We start from the raw sequence: 16,779 nt of genomic DNA, 5'->3' as shown, positions 1-16,779 counted from the left end.
TCACTGCTTGAGTTGTCACATTTGTACAAAAGATTACGCTATTGTGTGCGCAAGTGTGTGTGTGTTTGTTCTTATATTTGATGTGATATGTCAGCAGTGCTTTCTGTATCTCTGACAGTTTGAGGTAGTCAACACTGGCAGCTGCCTGCTGGCATTCCTGGATTGGAATAACAGTGAGTGGCGTTTCAGTTTATAAACTGCCCCTCCCCTCCACTGCCCTCTGCAGCCACACTGCAGCCACACATCCGACCTCTCATCTATAAAATGGATCATTATCTCAGCTTCAGTTTCAGCTTCTCCTGCTCCTTCAGCCAGAGAGCAGGACCATGGATGAAACTGACCGTACCAGGGAGCCGCTGATCAGTAGGGAGGACCACACCAGGGAGACAGACCACACCAACAGGGATCCAAACCAAATTAACGAGGATTTGATCAAGGTCCAAATAATCCTCTCTTTTTACTTAATTTGTTAGAGATTAATTAAGCCAAAGTGTGTCTTACAAAGTAATGCTGCTTAAAACTGTCATCTTTTGGCCTTAGATCATTTTGGCCTAACATTGATTCATGATTGTATCGTTGAGTTGACTATACGTGCTGCCATGCACAACAGATTGTAAACTAATTAAGTCAAAAATGTTTTGCTTTAAGAAAAGGTGAAGATATTGGTGTTTTTTTCTTGTTAACAAGTGTTTTGGTGGATAGATCTTAAGTGTATTAGGGCTGAATTTTACTTGACATTTTTAAAATCTTGGTAGTGACTTTAAGCTTACTGGTAGTTAAAGCAGCTACAAGGAACTTATTCACGTTTTTTTGCCTGTTTCGATGCCACCCTAGCTTCTCCTTTGCGCTTGGAATGGGAAGTTGAGGTAAGTTGGTGGCAATTTTGCAAGTATACATGCTAAATCATGCACTGGTCCTTTAAGCTATAAGTCCACCTTTAAAGGGTCAGTTTACTCCGATCAGAACAACATATTTTCCCCTATGTAGATAGATTATTTTTGCAGAGGGTTTAAGATTATAATTAAAAAGTATTGAAACATACATTTATAAAACCCAACATTTTCTGTTTCCAAAAAACAATGTCTTGGCTATATATGGCCTGAGGGATAATATGTTTATTTGTGATTTGTCTTTACTGACCCTTTAATCTTATAACCAAACAGTAAACAGTAAATAAATGAACCCTCTCTGTATGTTTTAGATCAACTTTGAAGATGTGATCGCAGAGCCTGCTGGCATACACAGTCTGGATTGTGTATGGAAATGCAGCCGCGACACCTTCACAGTGTCAAAGTGCTGGTTTTATCGCATCCTCACAGCCATCCTCGGAATCCCTTTGTCACTGCTCTGGGGTCTGCTCTTTGCTTGTATGTCATTCTGCCGCATTTGGGCAATTGTGCCCTGCATGAAGACCTGTGCGATTCAGTTCCACTGTCTGTGGAAACCCTACTTGCTGATCTTACGCTTCTTGGTTCAACCAGTCTTCGATGCAATGGGAAAGATATTCAGAGGCGCTAAAGGGGTTTTACGCAAGGAGGCGTAAGCTCTGTACTGCTGAATTATTCAGGGATATGGACCAACTCTAGCACATCTCACTGACTCATAGAAGGTCCACGAAATATCAGGCTGCAACAAACAAAAGGTGTGGGATCAACAGTCGCCATTTTTGTTTGTTAGTCTAGATTTTGAGCTGATCAGTGTCTACATGTCTTCTTTTTTGATACAGAAAAATATAAAATTTGTCTAATCATGTCTTTTTATTCTATGTGGATGTCAGCCAAACTTTAAAATAAAGTATTTTTTATGAAAGGTGTCATTGCCCTAAAAGTACTTTCTCCCTTTCTCTATTGACACATCTTTATGTGAACTTCCACTCTTCCATCTTAAAACTGCTCCCATGGAAGTTACTTTGAACCACAACATTTTGCTTGGCAACTTTCCAAGCTATAAAACACACCTAATAAGCCAGGAATGCACATTATCTGATCCTGACACTGAAATTCTCCATATGTTGAGTATAAACAGTTGGCACATTTCCTCGAACAGTACAGCAAAAGAAATGAAACAGAAAAAAAAGAAAAGAGTATTTGTTTAAGTATTCCATGTGGCCACTAGAGGGAGCCATTATTCTAGTTTGATCCTAACTTGATTAAATGTTGTAAAATGTCCAAGTACAATGATTACTCCATAACACCATCAATCAGAAAAGAAGAGATGGAGTTGATAAAAAATTATACACACAAGGAGCAGTGGAAACTATTTACAAAGTGAATTTCACATTACATCATAAAGGACAAACACTGTTTGATATGTAGCATGTCTGCTGAAAACATTGAAACCAGCCTTGCTGTAAAATGCATTCCTCATGGATTTTGCTTTGTTGATGAGTCTGTGTTGTTACAATGGAGATGTTTGGATTAAGGAGTAGATATTAACTTAATAACGTTAATATCATTAATGCATATGAACATTGTGATTTAACCACCCATAATAATGGAACTATACAATTCTTTTACACAACCTAGTGCTGTCATTACAGTAACATAATTGGAGCCCATTTACACAGAGCAACTCTTTTTTTCTTTGTAGAAAGAATGTGCAACATTAAGATAACTGTTGTTATAATTACTTGTCCTTTAAGGTCAAATCAGGACAATAACTGTTGGAACAAGATTCAAGACTGAAAGACAGAAGCCTAAAACAACTTTGAATATGCCCAAGGTTGTTTATTATTTTATGTATAAATCTTGAAATGCTTCCTACATTATAGGATAAATTTATTATGTGCAGGACTCCAGTGCAAAGGGAGTCAAAAAGGAAAATGGTGTTGTGGGAAAGTCAAGGGCACACATCCATAGAGATAGAGGCACAAAGACATTTTGTTCTGCTCTTTGTTCACAGGATGCAGGGCATTGTTTAGGCAGCAGGTTTACATCGTCTATATGCTCAATTTAAAACACACTGCAATGGCCATCACTGCAGATAATTAAATGCCTGAAATCAGGAACTTGCATGATTGCTGGGTTACTTGACTACAGGAAGCATGGATGGCTTTCAGCTGGCTCTTCAGTGTCCTGGCCCTCCATTGCTGGATGTGTGTGTGAGGCTCCTCTGGCTGCTCATGTTCTTGATGACATAAGTGGAGGAGTTGCTTTTGTGCCTGCCCTGTTGATCACCACTGCAGGAGGAGGGTAGGTACTGTCGGCAGCAGCAGAATAAGCACTGCATCAGGTCCTGGAACAGGTGACCAGCAAAGAACATGTAGATCCAGGGGTTACAGCAGCTGTTGAGACTGGCCAGTAACATGGCAATGATGAAGGCCATGTCTAGAGAGTTAGACAGAGAAGAACATATGCTTATTATTATGTATGTTTAATTTTTACAATCTTAATACAAAATTGAGGTTGAAAAATCTAAAGCATCTTAAAGAATATTTTCTATTTTTTTATTATTTTCAATAAATCCCATGAAAAGGGACAAATTGACAATGAATTTATACTACTAACAAACATTGTCTGACAAGTGAAAGCCTGTTATATCTTATAACTCTGTGCCATAGAGCTCCATTGTTGTCAAACATTATTAATAACACATCAATGATCTACACCATTACATTGGGTGACATGTTTCTTCATTATTACTAACATTGGCAGTGTAGTTCCTTTTGATTTAATGTTTACTACTTACTTATACTTTTAATAATAAAAATTATATATATTTGTGAGCCATTTTTAAAGATTTCCATCTTCAGTAGGAAGGAACCAATGGGGTTAGGGCTGTGTGCCATAGGCAGAGTAGAGAAAATTAAAAAAAAATAAATAAATAAAATAAAAAATATTAAGAGATGGACTAAAATGTTGTTGCTTTTGGTGGGATTTGTGGACAAGGACTGGCAACCTTATCCTTAAAAGCCTTGTCTATGACCTGCACCCTGCCTCTCACCCAGTGCACGCTGGGACAGGCTCCACCCCCCTGAAGGATAAGCAGTTTAGAAAATGAATGGATGGGTGGATCTTTTAAGAGCCTCTAAAGTAACTAGTTTTTCCTCAATTCTATAAAGATGTAATGACCTGGTTGTGGGCAAAGGTCCAAATTAAGTGAGTGTGTACTTTGTTTGATATTTCAAGCCTCAATTGTAAGTGTTTTTAGCCATTGCTACTATCATGCATTATGCAATGTCGGTTGGTCTGTTGGTTGGTCTGCCACTTTGGTCCAGAACAAATATTATATAGGTTACCATGGAATTTTGTACAGACATTCATGGTTCTGAGACGATTTAATGTTTTGACTTTGGTAATCTCCTGACCTTTCCTCTAGCACCACCAAGTTGACCCTCTATTTTTATTGAAATATCTATGATATTTTGTACAAACATAGTCCCCTGAGTATTAAGTGTAATAACTTTGACCCATTTTCATCAAGCACCATCATCAGGTCAAAATATCAGTTTGCCCAATACTTAAGTTTATGCTAATTAGCCCATGGGCATACTAACAGGCTAAGCTAGCAAGCTCTTGTTAAAATTGTATTAGTTCTTGTCGTGTTTTTTTCTTCAATTTTAATTCATGTTAAATGGCACAAGCCACACACACACATTTACAGTCCATTGACGGATAGATATTAAAACCTTCCCTGGATGGGTTTGGACTCCCAATTTCTCCGTTTCTACTTTATTAATATCAGTCTCCATTCAAGGCAGTTGCACTTGTATTACAAATCATTTATAGAGAAATATATGAACTGACAGTCAGAAGCATTTCAGACAACCCCTGAAAACATTTGGGATTACAGCTGAAAAAACATTGAAGGTTGATGGATGCCACACAAATGTGATTTTAAGTTGCTTGACACCAACATGATAAATGGCTTCAATTAGAAGATGCTGTCCTGGATGGAAAAATATACCTTATTTTATTCAGTCATTCAATTGATTAAATTTCCAGTCGTTAGAGGCACAGAGCACACTGAAGAACCACACCATCTGAAGAGTGGAAAGTGGATGACTTCCAGGTTTTTTTTTTTCAACCTTTAATGGGGTAAGAGAGATTTAGTGCGCGTTGTCTTCCTTTCTCCTCAAGCGAAAATGCTGACCTGGTCTGTTCATGGTGCTCTGGCTCTGTAGTCTATTCTTTATTGCTGTGCACAGTGTCAACCAAATGGCCCGTCAAAATAAAATTACGATTCAACAGATAAATCAAACACCCAGTCTGGAGTTTTGAGATTATTTGGTGCCATGGGGAGCGCAGTTCTTTTAAAAAAACACAAAATGACAGCAGTCAAACTTTGCTTCTTTTCAAACCTTGACCTACATTCACCACTTTCTTGTGCTGCCAGAAATAAAAGAAAAACATTAATCTTGGCCATCTTCTGCAATATCATGATGTACAGCTCTTCTGAGATTGAAGTTGGAAAAAAGGAGGGAGAGTGATGTTGAAATTCAGAAGGTGATGTATCTTTGATGATACGGCCTATTTTATTAAGAATACGTACTCTATCAAAAGATAATTCTGAGGATAAAAAGTTAAACAAACATTGTGCAAATCAGCTTCTCCTTCACTATCAGTGGATCCTGCAGATTGTAAAAAGTGATGATGACTGAAGTTCAAGCCCTGCAAGAGTGTGTTGATTTTCACTTTGATTGAACTGCCTTCAGAAACTCATCTACATGGAGTCTTAACCTGAGGGGCATCACTTCAGAGAGAATGCAATAAGTCAGTTAAGATGTACACAAAATCAGCTAAATTTGAATCATTTTACTTCCACACCTGAGTTGAACAGAAGCTTTTCTTTGAAAAGTTTTCTTTGAAATGAACATGACTTGTATCCCTAAAAGCATATTAAGATATATCAAATCGATCACTTCTCTACTCTCTTCTTCTTTCTCCTATGGACATGTTAGCCATATATGTGTGACTTGTTCTTACTTCAATTATTTATTTTTCAGTAAGATCGTAATGACTGTCAGTAACAAAAACAATATTTTTGGTTTTAATCTCTGAATATTATACAGCAACCAATTCATTATAATGTTATAATGTCTAAGACCACATATCTCCAAATGTGGTGATTTAGATTTTTTCAGATGAACTGGAAGAGTTAGTATTGCTTTATCTGTTAAGAAGATTTTCCTACTTATTTTTATTTATTTTATTAGATGTTTTGGGGATGTTACGCCTTTATTTGATAGGACAGTTGAAGATAGACAGGAAGAGCAAGTTGGCGGGAGACACATAGCAAAGGGCCGCAGGCGGAAATCAAATCCAGGCCACTACAGCAACGACTCAGCCTTCATGGGGCGCGCGCCTTACCAGGTGAGCTACCATGTGCCCTGGATTTGCCTACTTCTTAAGCTGAATAAACCATTTAAAAACACTGTGTTATTTTAAAAAAAATATAATCATATCCAAAAACATGAAAACTGTTGTTTTTCTTGTGAATCTTGATAAAAGCATTTTGGAGATACATGGTTTTGACAGCTACGAGGAGTTCACAATTTCATAGTTTAGTATTTCTATTTCAGTATGAATGTGAAATAAATATAAATTTTTTCAACATCAATGACATGTTAATTGTGGCTTTTGGATGCTTTGGAAAATTACACGTTAAAAACAACATGGTAAAACAATGTTTACAATGCTAAAGTGTAACAAGAAATAGCCTATAGTGGGTGAGTGATGAGTCCATCCCTCCCACCATATGGGGGCCCTTATTGCAACATACACTTTAGATATGTAGTGTACAGCATTGCATTCTTGTCTTTAATGTGTTTATTTTACTAATTTTGTGCAAAGCTGCTTGGAAGAAGTCTGATATAGGAAGATGATAAGCTTGGCTCAGTCTAGCCAGTTTAAGTTATATCTAGATCGCCAAATGAACACACTAACAATTTTGCTAAGATAAAACCAATTGAGAGGTCATGGAGCACATCTGCTCCCCTCCCCTTGTTCTCTTTAATGTCAATCTCAAAGGGGTTAATTTTGAACAAACTATGCAGTTAAATGGAAATTATATAAACCACCACTGGGAACAGAGATAGAAACTCTTTGATGCTTTGGTACATTTACCCTCCCACTGAAAGTTCTCTGAACTGATAACCACTGTAAATGACACTCTCATTCATCTGTGTTCACCCTCGGGAAGTCTGAAGTTAAACACCATTGTGCTGCCATGGAAGTGAATTGGATTGCTTATGCATTCCCAGAGATATTCTGTGAGGGAAAAGAATGACCTTTGTATGTATGAGACACTTAGTGCTGAAATATTGTTGTAGAAAAACAGATTTTTTTTTCACATTGTGGGTTTATGGGCAATAAATTCCCCAGTATAAATCAAAGATGATGTTCTAGTCATTGTGTCACTGAGCACTTGGCACACTATAAAATATATGCCACTGGTTTCCGGTGAATGCAGAGAGATAGATTTAAAGAGATTTATGTCAAGATTAAAATTTAAACTGCATAAAGAAAAAGGAAAAAAAAAATCCAAATGTGCCTTTACCTTCTCTTGGTGCAGCAGGATCCCATGCAGACCACATCTGGACAAAGAAGAAGGGAGTCCAGCACACAATGTAGGCAAGGACCACCACAAATGTCATTTTCACTGTGCGGATTTTTGCTTTTGAAATGAGCCTCACACTGCTCACACGAGTGAGGGGATGAGCGCCTTTGGAGGGCCTTGCAGTCAGAGCCAGGAAGTGCTCCCTTCTGGTCTTTAAATTGAAATTCTGCCATATTTTAAAACATATCAACCCATAGCAGATGCTTAAAATTGCCACTGGGAAAATGTAAATGCTGAGACTCATCCATGTGATGTATGCTTTGGCACCCCAAGGTTGTACAAAGTCCCCCCAGCAGTCATACACGCCGTCTCCGACCTCTCTCAAGGAAAATATGTACGCTTGAGGAGTGCTGAATATCAGACTAAGCATCCAAGAGGCGATTACGCAGAAGCGATCCTTTCTCTTGTGCACGGAGCGAAGCGGCTGGCAGATCGCTAGGCACCTGTCAATGGACATCAGGACAAGCATGTAGGTGGATGCAAACATACCCACGACCTGGAGGTATTTGACCAGCCTGCAAAGCAAATCCGGCCCATAGAAGCGAAATGTGATATCCCAAATGAGTTGCGGCAAGACCTGAAAGATTGCAACGACAAGGTCTGCGATGCTCAGGTGCTTCATGAAGTAATACATCCGAGACTGGCTGTGCTTGGTGGCGTGGATAGCCCACAGGACGCACAGGTTGCCGGTCAGAGCGAGCAGTAGCACCAGGACCAGGACGGTAACTTCCACTTTGGCCACTTCTTCGTTACGCTTCAAAGGATTCACTGTGGTGTTTCCTAAATGACTATCATTCCCGCGACTAGAGTTGCTCCAGGAAACATTCTGCGCCCAACTATTCTGCTCGCGTAAAAAGTCCTCCATCGTGCGTAAAAGCGCCACTTTGGCGCAGCCAACGGTCACATCACAGAACAGATTCAGTACCGCTATCAGCTGTGTGGTAGTGTAGTTGCCCTGCGCAATTTACTGCCACATCACTCCATTAAAGTTGGCTTTGTGAGTTTACCTCAGGATAAATTACTGCGTAATCCAAAAGTCAGCTGTAGTCTGCAGAGAAACAAAATGTATCACTTTTATTGGAAACACTGGATTCATCTCAAGCATTTGAGCTAGTAAAACTTCACAGAGAAATTGTATCATCACATAACCATAGGAAGAGATTTTTTCCTAACGAATCTTACCTTTAAAGCGATCCTTTGCACAGTTATTTGGGGACATCGGAGCACCGCAGTCTGCATCAGCAGCTGTGTCCAGTTTGATGTCTGGTTTGCTGAAGCTCTGTACCAATCTCAGTAACCCCCTCCCCTCATCTTATTTTCCTCCGAAGGAAACTGTTTGAGTTCAGTATGAGCAGACTGCACGTTACAACTATTGAGTGTACGTTTTGACTTTGTAGAGTTTTGTGATTTGTAAAATCAAATGTCCCTTAACAACATTTGGGCAATGCTAACCTTTATTGAGCAGTGGGTCCGTGCTTTTAAATTGATCCCTTGTTAGACTCAAAATGAGGAAAATTCCACTCTGATCGTATACAGAGGGTCAATTGTTGAGGCAAAGAAAGCCACCAAATATGGAAAGAGATGCTGTCTGGAGCTGGAACACATTTGCTTTGATTTAATGTAATAAGACTGTGATGCTGTAAACTAGTACTTTAAGCACAGGCAAAATCAGAGATGATTGGTGAAGTCAAAAAGCCTAATTCAAGTGCCAGGGCAGTGAGTCATTATATCATTGCAATATTTGTGCAATATTGAGTATCCAAACAGAACAAAACAGCTGTTAAAAATAACTAACTCCCTAAGGCAAGTCCCCTAATTGTTCCCTGGAAAGCATGAAGGAAGGATTCTTAAGTACTAACTCAAAATATTCTCCCATTTTAGGCCCATACAGTACATTTAAGCAAAAGATAGTCAAAATGACTCAAACAACTATCTACTTACAACTAAGTATTCTTTACTTTCACGCAGGAAAGTGGCTGTTATTTTTGTTACGTGTCATATATCTTGTTTTTGAATGGAACCCTTTATTCACTCACATCCAATTTAAAGTAGGTAATCATTTAATTGCTGTTTTTAAAATTCAATTTGCACAATAACCTGATTGTAACAATAAGGTTTAACACAAACATTTGCCTTCTGAATAGAAAAAACAAACATTACCTTGCCTGTATGTTGCTGAAATTGACAAATTTACATAAATCATTATAAATATCTATCTGTAAAAAAGATCTGGTCATTTTAGTAAACCTGGTTATTTCTGATTTTGTTCAGTCACAAAGAGGCAGGTCACTTGTTAGAGAAAAAATGATTCATTGTTCTCAACCATACCATGAACATGTGACCATCACATGTAAGGTGTGAACAGTTTGTTCCTTTAGATTTATTTGAAACACTTAGTTGAACACAAAGATATCTTGTTGTGCATGTGCTAGGTATACAATCTGAACAGACATGTTGGCAGATAAACAGTTCTTTTTTCCCCCCAGGATACCAGGTCATGTAACATGCAGTACAGCAACAGCAGTGACCCACAGATGTGAAACACCCAAACACAGTCCCGCTACAAAATAAAGTACTGCAAACTACTACCAAACCAAGAAGAAACAATTCAATTGAATGTAAGTGTGTGTGCAATTAATGTACATTTTGATCTGTTTGAATAATCATTCCTTCATCATATCCTATCACTGATCGCTGGTGCTTTAAAGGGGTTGTTGGCATCAGCCATCAATCTGTGGGTTAGATGATATAACTGTATGCAGTAACACTTTGTAATTCATTCCACATAGTCCTAAAAGTATGTAATATGCTGTATTTTCACTGATTAAATAATGTGATAATTAAAATCAGTTTAAACTGTTTTACTTTGCTTGTGCAACATCCATTCCAGGTGAAAGATTCTGAATATCTGATTAAATCAGTCTTTAATGGCTATACAAAAGTGCTCACTGAAAAAAATATTGTGTATGCAAATCCAGGGAATTAATGTTTTAATTTTTTTCTTTAATTTTTAGTTTTTTTCAATTAAGTGATACATGATAGAATATTTTATTAAGTTATTCAGAAATTATGTTTCCAAGGTTGGCTGTTTCCAGGACTACCTGCTGGAGTCAAGATACAGCTGCTCTGTTAGATGAGAATTGACAATGCTTGGGCACCAATGAGCAAGCCATCCAGGTGATTCTCAGTGCAGGAGACTGTGGTACAAACCCAGGTCATGTGGGACGAAAGATCCAACAAGAGATCAAAAAGTGAAAATGAAAAAAAGGGCTGCTGCAGATAAGGTGAAAAAGTCTTTTACTGATCTTTTTGAAAAGAATGCCACAAGAAAATTGTACAAAGGGCAGAATGAAGGACATGTAACAGACTCATGGCATCTCATAATTCACTGACTTTGCAGCCACACGCATATTCCAAGACATATGCCAGATGGCTGACATGCAATATTTTACTGAATCAATATAAGAGGGTGTCAACTGTTAGACCTGTCATATGAATGTTCTGGTTGATAAAATAGACATTTGTGGTCAATACATCATCCAGCATTTCATAAAAACAAGTTGAGGAGGTTGCATGTAAAAACGTGTCGTGGGCTGTTCTTTTGGACACACGTGCCATTAAAACCCCTAAAAAACTTGTATTCAAGTATTTTTCTGTGATATATGATAACGGTCCATTGTGTAACATTTTGGAGAATCTATTGGCAGAAATGGAATATAATATTTACAGGTAAGGTATATTTTCATTAGTCTATAATCACCTAAAAATAAGAATTATTGTGTTTTCGCTGCCTTAGAATGAGCCATTTTTAGCGACATGGGGAGCACATCCTCTTCTATGGAGGCTGTCATGTTGAAATGTTCTGTTTCTACAGTAGCCCAGATTAAACAAACCAAAAAACTGGCTCTAGATAGAGCCTTTCACGTTTTTCAAGAGGTTCTCAATAACCATCATTTCTCCTACATGCTTGAAACAGAAGGGTGAGGCAAGGGTGTTGTACTTACCAACTACACTACTAGGTGCCACTAAACCTTAAACAATGGACCTTTAGTCATGACTAAATAAGCAAAAAATCTAAAAGTTTGATTGTGTAGGTGTGATTTGATCACATTTGATTGACCTGGCAATATAAGCAACCCCACAACTGTCATCACAATTTGAGTCTAACCTTTTCCTGACACAAATCAAGAATTTCTCATGTAAAAATAACAAAAACTGTCCCAACCTTTGCAGGTTGTAATTGCAATTGTAAAAGCTGAGTAATAGGACCTATAAACTGCTGACATCACACATATAAACAGAATGTATGAAGCACCAACATACATGGAACATGGAAAAGCAGAACAAAAAGTTGTTTTTGAACCTTTGGGAAGTCCATGTGGTCGATTACATTAAACAATAATGACTACAAGGCCCCCAAGCTGCTGCTTAGTTTGTTTATGCCTCAGGCCAGCTATAAGTGCATCAGCCAAAAGTCTGTGCAAAGTTTTTATCATTCATTCAAAAGCATCTGAAGACGTCACTGATTTATTATGGCAAACTGCTTTAACATTAATCAATATTGGGTGTCAGACATTATGTAATGCATTAATGAATAGTACCTTTCACCATGGGCCCATTAATTTATTCTTTACTGAGTAACACATACTGTGTGGTACATAGGGTTGTATTGAACCCACATACCAAGCACTGGCATCCTGTTGTGTACATATTTTAACAGCAAGAGCTAATTTGTAAGATGCTTGGTCCTAAAGAAGATTTGACATGTTATTGCAAAGAAGGTTTTGACTATGAAACATAACACAAACAACATAAACTGAAAACTGGGAAATACTTAGAAAATCTCCCAATTATACTATCTCTGCTCTGGCTCCTGCCTCCTCTTCTCACATTAGGGTTTAGTATCATTAGAAGCCTTGTCTTGAAAATAAACTTGCCTCAAAAGGCTCTGGCCAGTAATTATTTGTGTGTGAGAATTAATCATTTTTATATTGGAGATAATCTATCTTAAAATGTTGGCAGAGAGAGGTGAATGAACACTAATAATGAAGATCTTTCCAGACACGATTTAACATGGGCAATCAATCAGTTATTTAAGGATGACATATTCGTTAATTTTCTCCTGTGAAATGACCTAATAGCTAATTCTAATTGCACTAAAATGTACAATTTTAACATAATGCTGAAGTGACATAGTGTATTTATGAATTTTAAAACATTTATCTGGTATCTAAAAGAGTTTGCACATTTTAACAATGCAATTGCCCTTTAAAATAAATGTTTATAGATATTTTTAAGTTTAGAAGCCAGATTCTCTAACAAAAAGATGGCATCAATCAAAGGTGATAATTTGTTGTTTTTTAAAAGTATAATAAAAGTTACAAACCCACAACCTAATATTCTGAAAATACTTACATCATGAGAACTTTAAAATGTTTTCAGTGTGATTTTTAACTGAAATATATCCCTTATTACTGATACTGTAATTTTGATAGGTTTGTAAATTAGTAATGCAAAACTTCCAACCACTTTGTTTTAAAATGGAACTTGAGGCCATGAGATAGAAGACGAGTGTTATTGCTAATCTAGTGACTCCTACTGGTTGGGTGAGGGCTCAGTTTCCATCTCTTAGAGACCTTGATGCATTTTAGTCCCTGTTGCTGGCAACCCCTCTGTCTGGCAGGGTAGTGACTCCAGAACCGCATGCGGCTCCTCAGCCCCTCTCCAGAGGCTCCCTGTAGCTTTGGCAAAAAATTTAATGGAATTGGATAATGGTCATTTTTCAATATTTCTGCTTATTATTGTTGGAGGGTCATCTAAAATGTGTGTCATACCTGGTGTATTTTCTTTTATATTTTGCCAAACCTCACTATAGTGGGGGTTACTAGTCTTCAAGCCTTAAGTCCCTCTAGCCAGGCAAGGTATGGATTTCAAACAAAAAATAAATAAATAAATAAATATACTGTATATATATTTATATATCAATTAATATAGATAATAATGTAATAGTGTGTAGACATGTTTGTTTGCTTTCACCACCAATGCTGCTGACTTACAAGGCCTACACAAAATAAAGGACCAAACATACCCGTTCTTTTGTCTGTTTTCTTTGTGGCAACATCTCTAAACACACTGCAGTCACTATAGTTAGCATATGTTTTCAGATCTGCCTCACTTGTAAGTCTATATCAAGCTCAACTTTGACTTTTCCCAAAATATTTACCAGATGAATGTAGGTTGGTAAACCACATTCAAATCACATTCATCTGAACTTCTTTCTCCATTTCTGAACTTCTTTCCCAATTTTAAGATCAAGTTCATGCCAGAACTCAACTGAAAATGTTTCGGCATGATCTCATACAAAAGGTCATACTGTTCCCACAAAGACAACATCTTCAGACTCATTGGGGATTTTTGAGAAGTTTTTTGTTTTATTTCATCTATTACTGACTGTTTGTTTGGCAGGCTAATACTCCACTACACTGTCTGTCTACATTGACACATTTATTATTTGGAAATAACTAAAACTGAACACAACAAAATTGCCCAAACCAAACAGAATCATTTTTAAGACCTTGGTCAGAAAGCAGAGCTCCACTTCTCTGCATGACACATTGGGTAACAATGGAGGATGTTGTTTACTGCATACTCTCAAAACATACACATTCTTTATTTTGTTTTAAAGAAACCTGCCAGAGCTGCATTGCAAAAGATGTTTACACATGACCTAATCTCTGAATATCAAACTATATAGTCCCAGTTATCTGGTTTCAATAGGATTTATGACCAAACACCATTAGAGCTTACAATTATGTAGCAGACATCTTGCCTTACATGTATGGTTATTTCACTGTAACTCCAGCGATAGCAGCAAATTCAATTAGCACACAAGGACAAATACAGTATGATATAGAACTGGAAAATATATGATGAAAATATTTAGTTTCACACAAACACCTTGACATAAAACAGATGAGTGTCACAATGAGTGTTCAGTATGTTAACTGGCATGTAAATAGACAGCGAAAGGATCAAGTGTTACAATCTTGACCACACGTAAACTCTGTCTGACACTGATTTAAGCACTCTTGGCATCAAAATGCATCATCAGTTCATCAGTATATTTTAAAATCAAGTTGGCATGTTGTGACAGTCCTTTGACTTGGTGATGTAAGTGCAGAGGCATCCTGCTGTGGGAATGCCTGAGTACATGAGGGTCACTGCAATACAAGGATAACAAACCAATGTGTTGGTACAGCTGCCCTGTGGTTTCCATGCACTCACACAGGTATAAACCAGCAGTCATTCTCTTGCTCCTAACCTGAAGCATGTGTGTGGTGGTGGAAGGGTCAGAAATCGCATGCAGAACTAAATCATGTTAGCGTGACTAACACAAGGTTTGTGGGAACACTGAAAACCAAAGCTAAAAGTTGATTTTTACACTTAAGTGTGCCTGTTGTGTGTATGACATGTTTAAGGATTGTTTTACAATTGCTAACTTTTTTTCTGGTGCAAGTTCTTCACACTGTAGAATATGGCTGTGAATTATAAAAATAATTTCCTTTAAACCTGAAGCAAGAAAAGTATTAAATACTTAATTACCCACTTAAAAATGACAATTCTTACAATTTTACTCCTTGTTGATTGGCTACACTTGTGGTTACTGGTGGTAATGGCAAGCTTTCTTTGGATAACAGGACTGAGACTGACTTCCATTTGAAATTACATCCAGTGGGGGCAACAAACTGCCTGGAGCAGCAAACAGAAGAACACCTACTGGTGTATCTGTTTACAGCCCAAAAGCAAATTGTGGCTGAGAGGAATCTCTGAAAGGTGTACTTCGCCGGTACTATGAAAATTAGTAATAAGGACATTTAATGGCTATTGCTAAATAATTGTAGTTCTTAATATTATTAAAAACGGGGTTTGATATAATGAAAATATTAAGGATAGAACTTTAAGGTATCGGGAAATACAACATTAGCCATATGCATATAGCAATACTTGTTACTGTGATCAAATATTTTGTTACTCTGAATCACTCATGTATTCAATTACCAGAATGATTAGACCTCTGTTCAGGTATGGGGGTAATTATGTAAGGGTCATGAAAGTACATGTACCAATAAGATTTATCAAGGTTTAAGTTGTCCCCCCCCCGACAGGTGCAACAGAGCAAAAAGACCTTTAGGATGTTAATCAATCAGGTAAGACAACTGTAGGTGCATCATGAGTGTGGGTGGTTCCTTATCTAAACCACAATAACTAGAACATTGTGGACCTTTTTTACAGCAGACAATAACAATAGTATTAAGTAATAAATCATCCTTAATAATTAATATCATTAATGATGACTACATCATCATAAGTGCCCCAGGTGGCCAATGCCAAGGAAAAAACATCTAAATGGAATATAGCCATAATTAATGTTACTAACTACACCTGTGCTTTTCCTCCTATGACATGTTCAAATATCTGATAAAGCATATTAAACTTTTAATATTTTCAGTGTTTCAGTGTTTGAAAATGTGTCTTTTATTTGGTGGAAAGGCTTTCATGTACCATTATCAAAGAACTATTCTCATGAGTTCCTGCTTACCCTTGTATAGTATCTCTGCAGGGGTTTTGGAGAGATGTGTTTTTGTTATCTGTCTAGTTTTTCTTTGTACCATTTGTTTCTATGGAATCTATAAAACTGTGACTTGTAGAAAGAGAAAGGACACGAGTACTGTTGGGACCCAATGTGACTTTAAACTGATATGACTTTAATCTCGCAGAGCTACCAACAAAGTATAACAAAATATAACTTGTCTAACACGTCTATGACTTAAGAGCTACAAAAAGTTTCTCATTATATCTTCAAAAGTGTGCAGCTAAGTGAGAAAATAATAATCACTTTGTTTCAGAGCCAACAGTTTCAAAAACTGCTCCAGCATGTGGACACAATTTAAAGTAACATGGATAAGGGCCAAGTCTGCAGAGAATCCATAAGAAGGCAGTGTATACCACTACCCTCTGGCGCTATTCGTAAAGGATAGCATTCTACTCGCAGCATCTGTAACATCTGCAGCTGAGCTCAATTAATGGAAAAACTGTCATGCATCCAAACAGAGGGTCCGCATGCTACCTTCTGGTGATGTGCCTTTTGTAAAAAGTGTTTCCTTGTCTGTGAGCTCATATAAATTAGAGGCACAATGGTTCCCTTACCAGATGAAATTCAAT

General features: G+C 37.4%; 2 protein-coding genes across 2 annotated transcripts; one reads left to right on the top strand and one right to left on the bottom strand.

Moving 5' to 3' along the window:
- The first annotated feature begins 53 nt into the window (after positions 1-53).
- LOC118328344 (caveolin-3-like) lies at positions 54-1,566 on the top strand. Its single transcript, XM_035662029.1, has 3 exons — positions 54-173; positions 312-437; positions 1,202-1,566. The coding sequence occupies exons 2-3, from the start codon at positions 327-329 to the stop codon at positions 1,541-1,543; spliced, it is 453 nt and encodes a 150-aa protein (XP_035517922.1). The 5' UTR covers positions 54-173; positions 312-326; the 3' UTR covers positions 1,544-1,566.
- A 204-nt stretch (positions 1,567-1,770) lies between these two features.
- oxtrl (oxytocin receptor like) lies at positions 1,771-8,805 on the bottom strand. The gene is made up of 3 exons (XM_035662020.1): positions 8,740-8,805; positions 7,498-8,605; positions 1,771-3,326 (listed from the first exon to the last, which is right to left on the bottom strand). Exons 2-3 carry the CDS (start codon positions 8,420-8,422, stop codon positions 3,067-3,069), a joined length of 1,185 nt encoding a protein of 394 aa, XP_035517913.1. The 5' UTR covers positions 8,423-8,605; positions 8,740-8,805; the 3' UTR covers positions 1,771-3,066.
- Positions 8,806-16,779: the final 7,974 nt, after the last annotated feature.

This window comes from Morone saxatilis, unplaced genomic scaffold (genome assembly GCF_004916995.1).
Source record: "Morone saxatilis isolate NCDOM2014 unplaced genomic scaffold, NCSU_SB_2.0 Contig18, whole genome shotgun sequence".
Classification (NCBI taxonomy): domain Eukaryota; kingdom Metazoa; phylum Chordata; class Actinopteri; family Moronidae; genus Morone; species Morone saxatilis.
This window is presented reverse-complemented; position numbering and strand designations above follow the sequence as displayed.

What these genes read in the sequence shown, in the direction of transcription:
- LOC118328344 (XM_035662029.1), top strand. Translation starts at nt 327, where the DNA reads ATGGATGAAACTGACCGTACCAGGGAGCCGCTGATCAGTAGGGAGGAC. An exon ending in TTAACGAGGATTTGATCAAG is followed by an intron (nt 438 to 1,201) that starts GTCCAAATAATC and finishes TGTATGTTTTAG; the next exon opens with ATCAACTTTGAAGATGTGAT.
- oxtrl (XM_035662020.1), bottom strand. Translation starts at nt 8,422, where the DNA reads ATGGAGGACTTTTTACGCGAGCAGAATAGTTGGGCGCAGAATGTTTCC. An exon ending in TCCTGCTGCACCAAGAGAAG is followed by an intron (nt 3,327 to 7,497) that starts GTAAAGGCACAT and finishes CTAACTCTCTAG; the next exon opens with ACATGGCCTTCATCATTGCC.